We start from the raw sequence: 17,450 nt of genomic DNA, 5'->3' as shown, positions 1-17,450 counted from the left end.
TCTGTCAAAAAAGCTTTGGAAATGCAGCATTCCCACAGAGACAGATTACTATGTTGTATGATTCCTGTCGTCCTAAGTATATCCAATTCAAATATGTCCACTCAGGTCATTTCATTAGAAGTAGATGAGTTATTGAGGCAAAGATCAGAACCAGAGTTGTTTCACAATTCGCATTGGGTGCACATGGAATTTGCCTTGGTTAATGGGTGCTGCTGACACATTCTCAGACATTTACACAATACAGGACTCTGCATGTAATACAGACAAGACACACTGTGTGACAGCAGACTAAACAGAAGCACGCTACAAGTATACGTTCAGTGTTGCAGCATGTGTCGGGCCTCAGAGTTCGAGCCCGGACTGAACGCTGTGTGCACAATGTCTCTTGTAAATTATTGACGTGTTTGGGAAGGTTATATAATGGGCACGCACTTTGCTTATTTCCCACCCTTTTCACACACAAACACGTGTCTGTAGAGTGTGGTTATGCATCGTCATGGAGAGCATGGGCATGAGATAGACAGAGAGGAAGAGGAGGAGTATAGAACAATGCAGATGATGGTGGAGGGGCCCGAATGCCATTTTACAAGCTTCGAATACTACGAACGAACACTTGAATAGTCGCTCTCAGTAGCAGGCCTTACTGGTTCAAAACAATAATATGTAAAAAACAAAACGTTTCTTAACTAGGCATTGCTACCAAATCCTCAAAGCCTGAAGTGCAAGTTAATTATTGCAGTTAAAAATACGTCCAGTGAGTGTAGACTTTGTATTGGTAATGTTGCAGGTGACAGACACACCTGACGCAGATATTTATTTAGTGAATAAATATCTAGGAGCAGTACACTGTTGTGCGGATAAACTTACACTTTACCAACCCACGTGAATGATTTACAATCTCCCTTTATTTTAATGTTGATGGGAAAGCTGAAATGACAACGTAACTTAGTTTTCAAACAATGTTTTATTGAACAAACAGATTTTTCTTCACCAGTACTTACAGATGACAGATTATTGATCAGGGGTCGCATACTTGGCACTGAACCTACGTCTTATCGCCTGTTATTTCTAAATATTACCACACACTTTTTGCGTTTGCATCTCTAGCTTCAATGCCTTGTGTTAGATGACCAAAGAAGCTGTATAGGCCAAGAAGAATCACTCTGGAGTCCTAAATTTAGATTTGAATGTCAACCTAACGAACAAATTTCCCATTTGTTGAATAGTTGGGGCCAGGCCTTGCAGACTGGTAAATAAGTGAGGTGAGGAATAGGGCAGAAAGGCAACTTCTAAATCTCCCTTGGCTGTTCACCAGCCACTTTTGCTATTTTATCAGCCAAATGTATTTTTAGACGAGACCTCTAAACCGCAGTCAGTCACCTGCCAAATGTCTGGTAGACAGTCGAGATTTACCAGCATTAGCGAACAGCGGTTAATCCCCCACCCCGGTGAGGAAGGACGAGTCTTCCCTCTTGCATAGGAAATGTTGTAAAAAATATCTAAAGGCTTTGATGCAGGGATAGAGATCTGAAAACTGTATTTGTAGGCCGGGGAGGCCTACAAAATGATTTCTGTGCTTGGAGAAGAATCGGGTCTAAACCAACACGTAGTCTAGTGATCTGTGCTGCCGTCAGAGGGATTTCTGGCCCGCCCCTTCAGGCCTAACTAGGCTACATGTGCTACACAGCGCTGGGCTGGGAAGAGCCGCTCGGATTTGTAACAGAAGTTTGTTCTTTGATGCAGTCCTTGACAGAATTATTTAGGACTTTTTCGAATTCCTCTTTTTGTGTCTTGAGATTTGTACAATGTTGGCACAGAAGTAAAGAAACCGTTTTTTTTTTCCCAATGACTTACCCCAGCGAGGGTTGTGAGAGTTATTAAATATTTAGCCACAGAACTAGAAGTTATTGCTGCTATATGGCCCCTGCAGTCTACAGGGCTATACACTATAGAAGCTTTGAAGTGGATGGTGATCTTCATTATTAAGTGGAGTTTCTAAATTTAGGCGTTTTCAGGCTGCATTTTCACATGTCCTCTTTTCATGTTGCAGTGCCTTTGCTCTCCAGAATCCTGCCTTCAGACGCGTGTAAGATCTACAAGCAGGGCATCAACATCAGGCAAGTCAAGTCAACGAAATCTAACGCTTTTCAAGAAAGATGAGTGATGTTTGAAAGCCCGTGGAAAGGTAGTTCCACGACTGGCTTGTAAATATGTGATTTGCGGCCTTGTGTGCATATAAAAAGCATCTAAATAGTATGAGAATTCAATTACATTCCAGTTTTGAAACGTATCAATCTACATGTTTCTCTTTTCCTGACACTGGCTATAAATTAGTCAGAGATATACAAGGAGACAGCCAATGTTAGCAATGATACCAATAATATCTTTTAGTATTCATATATAGTTTCAGTGTGTAGAACCAGTATTAAATGATAGCTTTGGGTACAGATCGGGTGTCTTTCCTACCATGGTGTCTGGGCTAAATAACCTCTTCCTCATTATTTAGAGAATCTGGATCTGCAGGTTCGTAAAGATAAAGCTGAATCATTGCATCATCTCTTTGGTCTTGTTGTGAGATGGATAGGGAGATGTGAGCGTGACCTGATGCCGCCTGAGAAAATGGTCTGATCCACCACATGAGCTGTTTTTCCAGCTGTGTTTTATAGTAGTTATTAATGGGGGTTTTTGGCTGCTTAAAGGAGCAGTTCAGCCCAAAATGAAAATTCAGTATTCACCCCCATGTCAGTGAAAACAGACACAGTAGTAGTGCCATCTGAGCCTTCCTCCAGACTATATGGGACAATGTTTGGAAGAAGGCCGAGACAGACCTATGCGGGCAAACTCGCTGTGTCTGGTTTTCATGCAAACTTCAGTGGAATTTCTGATTAATTTTCATTTCGGGGGCGAATTATTCCTTTGATATGACATGTAACCGTAATATCATATATACATTTTTACCGTTTGAAGCCAACTCTCCTGAGGCTTGAACAATAACATAACACAATAACAGACATTCCAAGGATTCCTCAGCCTGTTGGCCCTGAAACAAGGTTGTCTTTGTTTGAGCCACTATAGATTGACAACAGATAGATATGCTGTCCTGTTGAGTCACGTCAGTCTAATTTCAACAACCAGCTTAGTTCAGCTACTCTTGCATACAACTACTTAGGGCTGGGCGATAATTTATTATTGTTTATTGTCTTTCGGTGGAATCATTTCATCATGATAAGGTGATTTTGGGAAGTTGTGACACACAGTTCTGTCGTCTAATTTGATGATAACAAGCAAATTTTATTTAATAACTCTGACAAAATGAGGTATGAAACATTTTAAGGAATATTATTTGAAAATTTCAGTTTTGATTGACATCATACCCTAACATTACCATTCGGTTCAATGGGATGAACATCAGTTTGATTATTCAACATGTGATTTTGCATACTTGAGCCATACTGTGATGTGTATTGATGTAGAAGGAAAGCCTTATGCTTATTGTGATAATGATTTCAAGCATATCACCCGGCCCTATGACCGCTTCCCTGGAGTAATGCCCACAGTGCTATCGCAGTAAAAAGCTTTGTACCTTAAGAAAATATCTTTGTTGAGGCACCTTGTAACTTTTAAGAGATAGTAGTTTATCTGTGCTGCACACTCCCCCTCCCACCCCCCTGCTTTTTTTTTTCCCTCTTCTGTCTGTGTTAATGGCCTTTAGCGCCTGCAACAACCTAGTTTGGTTAACTAGAGTGTGAAATCGGTGAAGCTGAGCGGCCCGGCCTCCGTTCGCAGATCTATTACTTCTGCGCTCCTGTTCAAATCAGAGCCTCTTAGACAGAGACTCACTGTAGCGTCTAACCTGCTACTCATTTCACTTATAATGGGCGCCGGCAGAAAGTCGTCACACTCTGTTATGCTGACTGCCGGTCACAACAATGAATCTACAGCGGCAGATCCGGGGTGGTGTGCTTCCCGCCCTGGTTGTTGGTAATGAACGCCGAGCTGCAACAAGCTAAAACCAGGCGCCGTTCAACAGCCTTGAGGTTTAGCTCACACAGCTATGGCACACTGTCATTCATACATGCATACATACACACACACACACACACAGATAAAATAACTTTGTTGCTAGGTTACATGCAGGGTGCGCGATTTGTAAAAAAAAAAAACGGAGCGAGGGGAGTATTTTTGGAATGCATTTTTTTTTATCATGCGATATTTTACACAAGGAGGTATGAAAATGAAAAATACAAGTGCAAATGCCTATCATACATGTATTATTTTTTCCCCAAAGAATTCTATCCATACAATTTGAAAATAAACAACAACAATCCTTTATGTACATGGAGATGCACATGGAGATGAGATGGATAGATAGATGCATAATATCAAGGGGAGGGAATTTGGGCAACATTTTATTTTGAGCCTTAATCTTTTCAGCGCACCATTATGTCTCAGCAGAGATAAATGTAACATTCATAGATGTGTGCGTTAACATCCTTTTTTTTCTGCAAGCCTGATATTTATTCTAGCACAACTAAATAGGTTTACGGTACACATTATTAAGTCACCATATCTTAACAGTAATGTGGGCATAGGACTAATGCACATAAGATCATAAATTAGACCTACTCATGTGATCAATCGATAGGCTGTTATGACTCACAATGTATAGTGGTGCATTGTGTAATGATACAGTGGCTCTGTTAGAGGATGCTTGAATCCACAGTGTGATGCCTCTGGCCCCAGGTGATGCCGGCTATGGTGTGCTAGTGTCAGTCTGTTTATGGACAGCAGCAATGCTCACTTTATGCCAAATACGGGAATGGCACTGAATAAGAAAAAGGCTAGTTAGCCAATCTAACACGATAATTTAGCATATAGGCTTTCATTATGCCTAATTTCAATCAGGAGAGACAAGGTTGTATGGTCAAATGAAAACTAATTTACAGCCTATTCAGTTGTGGCGTAAGATTTATTGCTTGCCATTCTTTTAGCAAAACAATTTGCGTTGATGATGGTCCTCCTCATTTTTTTATTTTTTTTTACACTTTTCCCTGTAGATGGCTCATCGGCAGAGTGTCGCCCTTCTTTTATCCACATCTCTGCATAATTATGAGCTGGAAACTAGCCCACTTCTATAATCGTGATGCGTGAAAAGGGAGAAAAACTCCACAATGTTTTTTTGGAAGTTGTTTGCTCCAGCTACTGTCAGATTGGAGAAATCAATGTATTTTATTCACTGACAGGTTATGTTTTAATGTTTAATTTGATGATCAGAGGTATGGAAATCAAAAGCAGAGGTAGTGCAAAAAATGCAAATTGCTCCCTGGTCACAAACTACACACACACACACTCACATTCTCTATATTTAGGTCACTTAAATTAACTTACAAATTAACAAAATTTGAACATGGAAATTTTTAGTTAACTCCGTACATGAGAGCGTCCAAACCAGCGTTTGTGTGTGTGTGTATGTGTGTGTGTGTGTGTTTCTGCATGCTGGCCTGGCACACATACCTGTGCCAGTTAGCCTTGATGCCGAGCTTGTCATCATTCTCCAGAAGCGCTCCTGGCTGTCTCATTTGGTATTCAAAATGTCCTCTTATTATCCCGGAGCTGCAGGGAGAAAGAGAGACAGACAGACAGAGGGAGACTGAAAGAAACTATCACCGCGAGTTCATTTACATTCTAGCGGTACAGTGTGTCAACCCCGTCACCCTTCTCATACCTACCACTTTGTGTCTGGTCTTCACACGGAGCTCAGTTATTCTCTTTGCTGTCACGTCTCGTTCCACGACTACCGGCTTTGACAAAGTTAAAAAAGAAAAAGAAGCTTTCGTTGAAAACAGAAATGGGCTGTACGTCTCCCATGGCAACGATTAGCACACACGATGCCTCTCAGCTTTCTGAGCCAAAGTTTGACATTCTCCTCACAGTGAAAACGTTTTTTTTTTTTTTTTTTTTTTTCTCTTTTGCTTACACTTGTGTTGTGTTGCTGTTTCTTAAAGGCTTTGAGATCACAGTTAAACTTCTCACCTTCTCCCTTTTCTCATATCTTTTTCATTCACTTTTCACATTTTTTTTTTTCTTTACGCTTTTTGGTTGACCTCTCTCGCTGTCTTCCTCTATTTTCCTTTCCTCATCTTCTGTTCCTAATGCCCTCACAGTAAACCCCTTTACCTTCTTCTTCCGTGTATGTGTGTGTGTGTGTGTGTGTGTAGACTGGACACCACCCTGATAGACTTCACGGATATGAAGTGCCAGCGTGGTGACCTCAGCTTCATCTTCAACGGCGATGCCATCCCCTCCGAGTCTTTCGTGGTGCTTGACAACGAACAGAAAGTCTACCAGCGGATACACCATGAGGTTCATATCCACACCATACACATACCATAAAAATACTTCTGTTTTGAATATCCAATTGGCTGGAAAAATAGTGAAATTGATGAATGGATGAATTTTGAGATGTACCAGTCACTATATAACATAAAATAATACTACTGGACACAATTGTTAGTCTCCTGTCTCCTCCCCTGGTGAAAATTTCTAAAAGAAAAAAAATAGGTGGCAGCTTCCTGTTAGCACTTGTCAGAAATGTTTTTTTAGGCAGGAGAAAAGCAAACGGTTCTCAGTTGTGAAAACAAATCCCTGTATTTGGTCACAGTCAAAGCAATGAACTAATTTATTTGTTGGTCAGTGGCTTAAAGCTGTTAAAGGATTACATTTTGACATTTTGAATTTTAGTCTTTTCCACCACTTTCTACCACGTTTCTACTTTTGCCCTTAAGGTTCCCGAATGGCTTGTTAGCACTGATAGGATTCCTCATGGAAACCAGGGGGCACCGCTAGATTTTTTTTTTGCACAACCTAACGAGTGTCCAGGGGAAAAAAAGTGACCAACTCAAACTTAGAATATTTAAGTGTTCTTTTAAATTTTGTGTCATTGACAGCCTGAGTGTGTGGAGGCCTCCAGAGTTTCCTAACTCCAACCTTAATTTCAGGAGTCAGAGATGGAGACGGAGGAGGAGGTGGACATCCTAATGAGCAGCGATGTGTACTCCGCCACTCTCTCCACCAAGTCCATCACTTTCTCCAGGGCGCAGACTGGCTGGCTGTTCAGAGAGGACAAGACGGTTGGTGCCAGTAGTTCTTGTTGTTATACTATTACTACAACCACCACCACTACTAGTACTACTTATACAAACACTACTCCTGCTCTCACAGTTCCAACTGACTGTGGAAATTCTCGAATATCATGGAATTTTGTATTCAGTCAGGGAATCGCTAAATTCTCTGGGGAAGTCAGGGAGTACCAGGGAATTTTGCAAATGGGTCACTTAATGGGAATATAGCAGAATGTATTGTACAACAGATGATTTACAACAAGAAAATCCCTGTTTGCTACTTTGTAACAAGCCAAAGGCTGACCAGGCCACTTGCTAACGGTTACATTTTAACAAGGCAACACAACTTGGACTTACCTCCAGCTCTCACTGCAGAACTGATAGCCTCTGCTGCCCGTGTCTGGCCTGTCATTTTTAATCCACACTCTGCGTTCCACCCTTTTCTTTCCTTTCTCACTGGTTATAATTGCACACATTTTCAGTATTGTCTCCATGCCTGTTTTGAGCCTGTCTCCGCATGAGAACACTTCGTGAGAATGCATGTGTTTGCATGATTTGAGAGGTCCATTACATTACATTACATTACATTACGTCATTTAGCAGACGCTTTTGTCCAAAGCGACTTACTGCATTTTGTCAACAGTATTCAAACCAGCTGTATATCAGAGTCTTCATCAGCTAAGCCTTTAATAGGAATAAGTAGCATTTATAGGTCTGACGTTCCAAACCCTACATACAAATCTGAAGGAATATAGATTTTATGAGAGAAAACTGGAAGGAAGGGTTAGATTCTGTAAATGTGGGATTTTTTAAGTCCTGCAGTCTGAGTCCAGTTTAAGCTCCTCAGGCAGGCCGTTCCAAAGCCAGTGGGCACAACTGGTCTTCAACCTGGACTAGAATGGACAGTTTTCGGCTACCTATTTTCGTTTCATACAAATTTTGCCACAGTTATGCTTTTATTGGTATGACGTACAAATGTTACTTAGCAGATCTGTCTCTTCTCGTCTTCTCCCCCCTCTACTCAAATAGTTATGTGACCCCTTGTTTGGTAACTGTTATTCAATGCTGTAAAGAATGTCTACATTCCTGATGATATTTCCTGCTACATCTCCCTCCCCAAAAAAACAAAGTTGAAAGGCAGCAGAGACGGTAACCTAAACACAGGAGCAGCAGTGAAACCCCAGGAAAGAACTACAGGTGATAGGCTCAGGGGGTGAAAACAACACAAACTGGGTGGGGGGCATGGAGGCGGCGAATGTGATATGTGGCTATTGCTTTCTCTCGTCTCTGTCCTTTGTCCTTTTGAGATGTATTAAAGGGGAAATTGGTGACTCAGCAGGAGGGCTTGTTGTCGCTGTTCCCCGTCTCTGCAGGAACGCGTGGGAAACTTCCTGGCGGATTTCTACTCGGTGAACGGCCTGGTGCTGGAGTCCAGGAAGAGGCGGGAGCACCTGAGCGAGGAGGACATCTTGAGGAACAAAGCCATCATGGAGAGCCTGAGCAAAGGAGGGAACCTCATCGAGCAGAACTTTGAGGTGAGTCCTCATACTTCCATGGACTGGCTCATGATCTTTGTCACTTGTCAAAGGGCAGTAGGGTGGCGAGTGAGTAGGGAGACCGCTGTTCAGCCAGAGGATCGGGGTTTAAACCCCCATGTTGGCAGGCATCCACCATGCTTAAAGGATAATTCCGGTTATTTTCAACCTGGACCTTATTTTCCTAGTTTTTGCCATCATGACGATTGATTCTGTTCAAACTTTCATCACTTACTTCACTGTAGAGCTTGATGTACCTTCAGTGCACCGGGAGCGCTGCTGTCTGACACACATCAATGGGGCAAACACACTGTCTGACAGTTGAACCCAAAAAGTGACTAAAACATGTCATTTCAACACGATAACACTCGCACTGCAGTTACACATGTCTTTAAATAGCAGCTCACACCTACAGTTTGTTTTCTTTGGTCTAAACCATAGCGGAAACGTTTACTTTGTTGCATTTTTGATTTCTTTAAGTTCACACTGCCCGATTACGTGCAAACCAGGGCCTGTAAGCAAAAGTCACATGGACTCACAAGTTTTGGTAAGCCGTCATGGCACGAGGTTAGAGAACATCAAAACAAATCCGATTTCCTGTAACTTTAGCTAAGCATGATGGACTTGTCTGTGCTCTTTGCTGTAATTTACCTTCTCTGGTGTTCATACCAGTTAAGAGAGAGACCGTCGTAAAATGAGTAAACCGCACCATAGTTCTCTTGGACTGAGACTCGTGTTTTCAGGTGTCTCAGTGTCTTTATTTGGTGGCAGTCACACTCGAATGGCATTGTTCTCACCTGTACCAAATGATCTGAACTAAAGGAGTAAAGAGTTTGAATAATCTGCTAAAAACCGCACCATATTATCTGCCTTCTATTGTGCCATTTATAGTGACAAAGTTTCAGAGGCGAGGTGGATTTTCATTGGGTAGATTACAAAATAGATCTTTTGTCTGCCTTAGTTTTTGTCACTATGAAAGAAGAAGAGGCAGCTAATAGAGTGCGGGGCGGGTCTTACCGAGTTTTTGCTAACTCACACTCGGCCCTGGACTGAAGGAATGTGTATATGCATCTCCACTCTTACAGTTACTTTGTGACTCACTGGTAGGAAGTTATTAGCGAGTTGGTGTGTAAAGATCCTGTTTACTTGCACCTGCAGCGTAACCGCCAGTCCAATCCTGAAACTGTCCTGTCCCGCTGGGCTCTTGGGGTAGGATCTCAGACAAATAAACCTCACAACACTCACTGCTCTATCTGTAGTAAGATGAAACCTGTAGAAACAGCATGGACTTGGTCTCCACCTTCAACACCAGACTCTTTTGATCAACTTTGCATGGTTTATTAAAAAATACCTCCGTCTGACTCCCCGCTGTTGTTTCTTTGAAGTTTTATTTGTTTCGGACATAACTTTGAAATGAAAAGCTGCCCCAGTCACCGTTGTTTGTGAGACAGGACGACCCCCTCCCCTATCCACTCTGCATGGATTTGAGGCGTAGCGTCGCCACCTAGCGGTGAAAGCGGCACAGCTGCGGCTTGTTCACAGAGCTGATGCTCCCACCCACCGTCCCTTCACTGCAGTATGTTCCAGAGTTTGCTTAGCAAGCCCTTGTCTAAACACTATGCATAAAGCCAGTCACACAGTGAAAACAAAGCCGCACAACACTCAATGGATGCCTTTTAACTGCTTGGTTGTTTTCCTTGTTCTGTGCGAGGCTTTGTCTCATCAATGTGTTCTGTTGTATGTCAGAGTCTCTTTACAGTCTGTGTCTATTTGAATCAATACCCACTGGCCTAATGTTTTACCGAAAAAAAAGAAAAAAAAAGAAAAAAAAGCTGATTATGCCTTTAAATCCTGTGTGTGTATGTGTGTCTTTTGTGGGCTCTAGTGTCGATGCCATGCCGGTTGTTTCTTCCGCCCTCGATGGAAAATGATAGATGGAAGTAGGTGACAGAAAAATAGCTGGGCAGGCCAGTTTCTGTGACGTAGCTGTGTTTACCGCAGGGATGGAGGCCGAATGGAGGGCAGCCGGGGGGGCGGGGGGGCGGAGAGGGGCGAGCGGGTCAGCTCCGCGCCTGTGGACACAGGGAAGCGTGGGGGGCTTTATGACGGGGCTCGGCACTATTGATCAGACGGATGAAGGCTAAAACCCACTGGTGCCACGGAGTGACAGAAAGGGGGCGAGGCCGGCAGGCGGGACCGGCATACCAGCAGATCAGGGCCCCGCGGGCGGTGTGTACTCTGTTCTCATCACAACAACACAGCGGAGCGGTCACACACAGCGTGGGAGCGAGCGCTCGTGAGGCCGCGGCCCACCGTGAAAACACCAAAACAATTCTGTGGTGACTGCAGTGTAGTTAGGATTGAGGGAAAGCTGATGGCAGAGGGCCGTCTGCCTGCTGTCTTATCATACACTACCAGTTAAATGTTTGGACACAACACATTTTTCTTTATTTTTACTATTTTCCACATTTTAGAATAATAGTAAAGATATCAGAGCTATGAAATTACACAAATGGAATTATGCAGTGACTAATGATAGCAAATGCCACTTTTCGACCTCGAGGCAGCAAAGTGTGTTGTCAGTCCCACCCTCCTCCCCCACAGTCAGTCAAGTTCCCGCTCCAACACTTGTGACCCATTTTGATGAGGCTGTCTAACTTGAAAAAGCCAGTTACCTCTAGCCTGAGGCTGAGGTAGCTGAGGTCGCTGGCACCTGTAAAGCCACCACAGGCTCCACAAAAAAAAACAACAACGCTGATGTTCACCATTTATTTGAAAAGGTCTTGTTTACCACATGTTTAGTTAAGCTTTACTTTCTTTTTGTACTACTTTCTGCTATTGTAGCTATGGGCGCTAGCCTCTCCTTCATGGCCACAACACAACTCACCACTGGCCACAACCATATGACACACACTCACAGCAAATGGTACAGACACCAAAATGTCCCTAACATCATCAAAAAGCCAATTTCAGGCAAACGGGCGGATCTAGCCAGAATAATGTGTAATGTATTTGATTCATTTATTATTTCAGTGTCAAAACTGTTTCATGTTGCAGCTATAAATATGGATTAGAAGGTGAAATGACTTACTGAAGTTAGACTGAACTATGCTATGTTTATAGCATACTGATTGTGGCCTGGTACAATGTGTCATGCAGTGGCAGTTTGAATAAGTGGTAGTCTAGGCTGAATGCAAAAACACTAGGATTAAGGGGAAGTATGTAAGTAAATGTGAACCGAGTTGACACAAAGAACACGCTGTGTTGAAACTGCCTAAGGATTTTGCCTCCACTGATGTTTAGTTATACACAGTGTTATTTCAGCTGCATAGTAATTCAGTCCTTTATGTTACACTTTGTACAGTTTTTACACAAGAGTTCAGTCACTTTAGTGATGCGCTGAGGCCATCTAGTGGTCGGAGCTGTGCTGTGCATTGTATTGCTCAGTTAAAATAAGTTTAACATTATTGATCACAGAGGGGAAAGTGGGTCATTTCAGCAGCAAAGAACAAAATATAAATACAATAAAACAAAAGACAGAGCGTCTGCATAATGCTAATATAGTGTTTTGAGAATTCCTTGTGTGATTATTGACAGATTTAGAGATGAACAGATGTTTGCAGCTTACATATTTTACAAATTTACAATCCAGTGCAAGAACACTGGTTCTTTCAAATTATCCCGATTCTGAGTTTGATGAGTTGTGTTGTGGTTTTTGTTTTGTCTGGTCTCGACCTTGCTGTGAGCCTTTTGTTTCTCCTTGTGGTGTTTGTTATGTGTGACTCTGCAGTTGTTTAGTCTGGGCTCTATCCTTGACATGTTGTTTTTTCCTCCGCACTCTTCAGCCGGCGAGGAGGCAATCTCTAACTCCCCCGTCACCCAACACTATTTCCTGGGAAGAATACATCTCTGCTGACAATGGAAAGTAGGTATCTTTGTGTTTAAACAAATGAGGGGTAATTTCCCGTCCACTATAGAGCTATAGAAGTTACCTGAAGTTCGTAGAAGTGTTATCATTTTGTGAACCGAGGACTTAAATTTCCTGTTGTCCTTCCAGTCACCGTTGTTTGTAGTACCAAGTACCTTCATTTATTTTAACTTGGTCCGTCATTTGGCAAGAGTTGGTGTCACTTTCTTCAAATTGATTAATAGATTTCACGTAAAGGCTGTATATTTTTGTGAATCAATGGCACACGGCTCAAAGCGAAGTCATGGCGTGTACTGACAGTTCTGCATTGGATAACAATCATTCAGCCACAGCCACATGTGTGTATACAGTTAGAAAGAATGAAAAATCTTATATTTATGTATCTTATTTTCTCCTGTTTAAGGAATGTATATCAAAGTATCACTTCCCCGTCACCAAAATAGAGCCCTAAAGGTTCACCTACAAACATCTGTGTATCATGGTTGTCACGTTCAGGGTCGGTTGTTTTACATAATTGATCAAGGCTATGGTAGTTACCTTCAAACTGCAGTCCTCGAGTTCATGAAAAGATCAAAAACCCCGCAGGACTTCGGCCCTCGAGGATCGCAGTTTGACACCTCTGGTTTAGGAGAAAGAACATGAAGACAGAGGGCGGGGAACAATTATTCCCTTCTTGATAACTCACAGTATCAGTCAAAACTCATAAAACTGTCATAAATATTGGAAAATTTAAGGAATATGTCCGCTTTTGCAGAATAGCAACTTCAAAGTCCTACTTGGTGAGTTGTTATTGTGGGATGATATTCTGACAGGTCGTCTCTCCTCTCCCCCCTCAGAGCGCCTCATCTCGGCAGAGAGCTGGTCTGCAAAGAGAGCAAGAAGAACTTCAAAGCCACGGTAGCCATGAGTCAAGACTTCCCTCTGGGCATTGAATCGTAAGTCTTCCTCTCAAAGTCTAGACAGTTATTGATAAGCAGGCGGCAAGATAACTTTCATGTTAATTCTTTCCTGGGACCTGGGTGGTAATGATACCGGTGTTGACACTTAAGATGTTTGGACAGTGCTAGGGCTGGTTTTAGTTTAGTTAAATTTAAGTGATAAAACATAGTAGAAAAGACAGCGAGACGCCAAGGGCTTATAAATAACTTAATGGACAAGAAATTAAGTCATCATCACATCGGTTGTAAATGGGTTGAATGTTTTTGACAAACTCAGTAAGAGCTGTCATTTATGTCATTCTGTTTTTAGACTAGTCAGTTACATTGGACTGCATAATTAATCATGTATAATTTTATTTTGTAATTTTAGTTTCCATGGTTAATAATCATCATGCTAAACCAGCAACATTTGATTTCACTTACTATGTCCACTGTAGTTTAAAATGGTCACGCAATTTATAGAATTTGCAAAACATGTAAAATTTTGCGCCTAAAATCATCGAAATGAATTATCATGATTACAGTATCTAGCCAAATAATCGGCATTATCATTTTTCCCATAATTTCAGCCCTACAGTCACACGACTTAAGGTTAATCATCGGGGAAAGTAGTTTTAAATTGCTCTGGACTTGCAGTCATGACGCAATACGTGTGTGATATTTGCTCAGAATGAGTTGAGTCTGTCTGACACCGTCTGCTGGATGTGTTTCCCCTCAGGTTATTAAATGTTCTGGAGGTGATTGCACCCTTCAAGCACTTTAATAAACTCAGGGAGTTTGTTCAGATGAAGCTCCCCCCCGGCTTTCCTGTCAAACTCGGTAAGTTGATGTAATCCAAACAAGCATATCTGCATGGTTATTTGAATATATATGGGATCAGCGTACTGAAACGATGCGGTAATTGGGTTGAAAGGGATGTTTTAAGGGATGCTTTAAATTCTAGTCGAGTCTTTCACAGTTTAGTTATTACTTTAAAGAAACTAAAGGAGAAATATAGAAGCATTTCCTTGACAGGTGTCTGAATAAAAATAAACCAATTAGAATAGTTCAGAATGTCAAAGTACGCCTCTTAAGATCTATAAAAGTCTAATTTCTGCCACCGCTCCCGCCTCCCCGCAGACATCCCCGTCTTTCCCACCATCACAGCCACGGTGACGTTTCAGGAGTTTCGCTACGACGAGTTCGACGAGTCCATTTTCACCATCCCCAACGAGTACAAAGAAGACCCCAGCCGCTTCCCTGACCTTTAACCTCTCAGGCTGGACGTCCGGCAAGGAAGCCAACGTAGAACATTATGCTCCAAAACATCTTTGTTTTAATGCAAAAGAAAAACCGAGTTGAAGAGGAAAGAATAAATAATTATGGCAGTTTATGGGTCCCCAACAAAGATTTTTTTTTTTTCCCCCAGGGAGGTCAGAGGTCAGGCTCGGCTACAGAGCAGCAACCTGAGGCTGGTAGGGATTCAGTGCCTTGCTCAAGGACACTTCAGCAGGGCAGATGCCTCATAATACAGCAGCAAGACAACCAGACCTAAAATACAGTTTCTATGACAAAAAAATTGTATAATCTCAGACTGTGGCAGGAGAGGTTGACATTTTGTATTGAATTAAAAGTGTTTTGGATCATAGTGTTGCAGGTTCTACATTTGCTCTCACCTTTCGGATTCGGTTCAACCCAGCACAGGAGGCAGGGAGTGCATGTAACCGCGTTCACTGGACACCTGAGAGCGCCTGAACGCCTCGTCCACGAAAAGGAAAGGGCATTGAAGTTACAGTGAGTGACGGAGGAGCTGACACATTTTCTGCACGAGGGTTTTAAGTAGGAGAGGGAGTACCAATTCAGTTGATGCTATGTGTGTAAGTATGTACGTAATGTTTATAAAGGGATTGTGTTTAACTGACCTGTAGTGAAGCACTGAAGTTACTGTGTGTGGGATGTTGAAGAGGAAGTTTGAAACCAGAATTGACTTTTTAGGTTTTTATTCTGCAAAAGTTGGCATTTTCCGGAAAAATTCCCAAGATGTTTGTCGTTTTGAGATTTGCATTTTTAGCTTTAAAGTCGCACCGAAACAATAAATATATATTTTATTGGATTTTTTATATCAAAATCTAATTATTTTTACTTCCTGGAAAATGGAAAACCTTTAGTGGTTTCCAACCAAATTTCCAACCAATAAACAATCACAGATTTGTTTTTTAAATCCCCCCCCTGTCCTTCCTATCAAATACAACTGCCTTTCTCTAACAGATACACTTTACACTTTTTAATGGTCCCTCCCTGCGTTATGTCCCGCCCCCAACATCCTGTTTCAACAGGAAATCCATCACATTTAAGGAAGCAAGATACTCTCAAAATGCAGTTTCATTGTGACTTTAACGTCACGGAAAATGCAATCCTGTGACATCATCAAATTGAGACTTTCATTGAGAAAAGTCAGAAAAATGAAAATAAACGGTGGTGAATTTTAATAAAACAGCTACTTTTGCAGCTTAACAACCTAAAAGTTAGAGTTCCACAAGTGATACAAAACTGTTTTGCTTTTTTTTTTTTTGTGTAACAAGGACTATCCTGAGCGTGGAGTAGCATCACTGAACTTTTGGGCACTATTTAGATTCACTACAGCTACTCTGCACTCAGCTGAGTTCATAATGGCAGTCATGGTGTGATCCTCAACCCTTTGTACTGCGTTTGAAATCTAGTTTCATCGAGGCAACGCTAGAAATGCTGCAAATTTTAATGGTACCACAGAGTCTTCTTCTCTTTCTGTTTGACTGGCAGCGAGTGTGGCATTATAAGTTATGACGTCTAAGCCTTGTTTTTTTCTTCTTATTCTACCTTTGTAAACTATGTAACAAACTACAATCCAGCTAAAAGAATCAAACCAGGGGGTTGTACATTTTTTTTCAGTTATCTGTAGACATTAGGGAATGAGTGAATGATGTTGAAGTACAATGTTCATGCCATTTTTACACGTAACAAAAAAACGGGCCTTTCCCCCGCGCAATGTGTAAATACATCGGTTTTATGGATTTTTATTGCTTTTGTCTTTTACTTTCTCCTTTCTTATTTTCCTTATGTTGATGGGATTAAGGTGTCCTCTGCAAGAGGAAGAGTTGTGGATTTTTTTTAATGTAAAGTGTCATGTGAGTTAATTCAAGAGTTTATTGGTTTGTACCATGGTGGCAGTTGCTATTTTTGTACATACTTTTGTGCTGGTTTAAAAAAAGAATCTATTAATTCTCGTATTGTGTTACCTTTTTTTTTTTTTTATTCCACATTTGATAAACTTTATGAACCCCCTTTTCACATGTATGGAACCGTGAAATTTCCACAGGGAGAAGAGCACAAAGCACCAAGGTTCCTGGGGAAATTCATCCAGTAGAAATTTGCAGTCCAGGAAGTGTTGACACTGACTTGGGCAGGAAGAGCTCATCATTAACTTTACCGGATCTTTTTAGCTGCTGAAACGGTCGATGCTGATCCAAATAGGTATTCTGCAGAATGTTATGCTTTACTTTAGTTCATTCCTAAGCTTGGCTGCCGCTGGAGTCCTAACTGACAATTTGGTTTCCAAGGTGTTGTTCAGCAGCCAGGCACTCATGGTGGAACATGCGTATTTATATCCATATTCAATATCAGTGTAGCCAAATACAGTACTTTTTGTTTCCCCCCCCTCCTCCCATCACGATTCCATTCCTCACTACTGGCTAGTGCAGCCAATGGAAGTGTGCCTCCTCACTTACGTACGCTTTACATGTTATTTTATGCTCCTTCCTACGGCTTCAGCTGCTTGAATCTTACATGTTTTATGTATTCATGCATCTACATCATGCCAGTTGTACAGCAAGAACCCTTGTATAAGCCTGCCACACTATTTTCGTATAAAATGTACTAAAATAAAAATCCCACATATCTGAATGGAACCTGT

General features: G+C 41.7%; 1 protein-coding gene across 2 annotated transcripts in view; it reads left to right on the top strand.

Moving 5' to 3' along the window:
• The window catches only part of LOC139645807 (ankyrin repeat domain-containing protein 13C), a 36,672-nt gene extending 19,238 nt beyond the window's left edge, over positions 1-17,434 (top strand). For both annotated transcript variants that reach the window (XM_071521649.1, XM_071521648.1), the window contains 8 exons: positions 2,051-2,117; positions 6,219-6,363; positions 6,999-7,130; positions 8,495-8,656; positions 12,502-12,581; positions 13,421-13,519; positions 14,241-14,341; positions 14,642-17,434. In XM_071521649.1, coding sequence (XP_071377750.1) covers positions 2,051-2,117; positions 6,219-6,363; positions 6,999-7,130; positions 8,495-8,656; positions 12,502-12,581; positions 13,421-13,519; positions 14,241-14,341; positions 14,642-14,772 — 917 coding nt within the window. In that variant the 3' untranslated portion in view covers positions 14,773-17,434. The remainder of the gene's footprint in view (positions 1-2,050; positions 2,118-6,218; positions 6,364-6,998; positions 7,131-8,494; positions 8,657-12,501; positions 12,582-13,420; positions 13,520-14,240; positions 14,342-14,641) is intronic.
• The last annotated feature ends 16 nt before the right edge of the window (positions 17,435-17,450 follow it).

This window comes from Centroberyx affinis, unplaced genomic scaffold (assembly GCF_046629955.1).
Source record: "Centroberyx affinis isolate AG114_WGS23_722 - 3 ecotype Tasmania unplaced genomic scaffold, CSIRO-AGI_Caff_v1 ptg000910l_1, whole genome shotgun sequence".
Lineage (NCBI taxonomy): Eukaryota > Metazoa > Chordata > Actinopteri > Beryciformes > Berycidae > Centroberyx > Centroberyx affinis.
The sequence above is the reverse complement of the archived record's forward strand: the minus strand, read 5'-3'. Positions and strand labels throughout refer to the sequence as shown.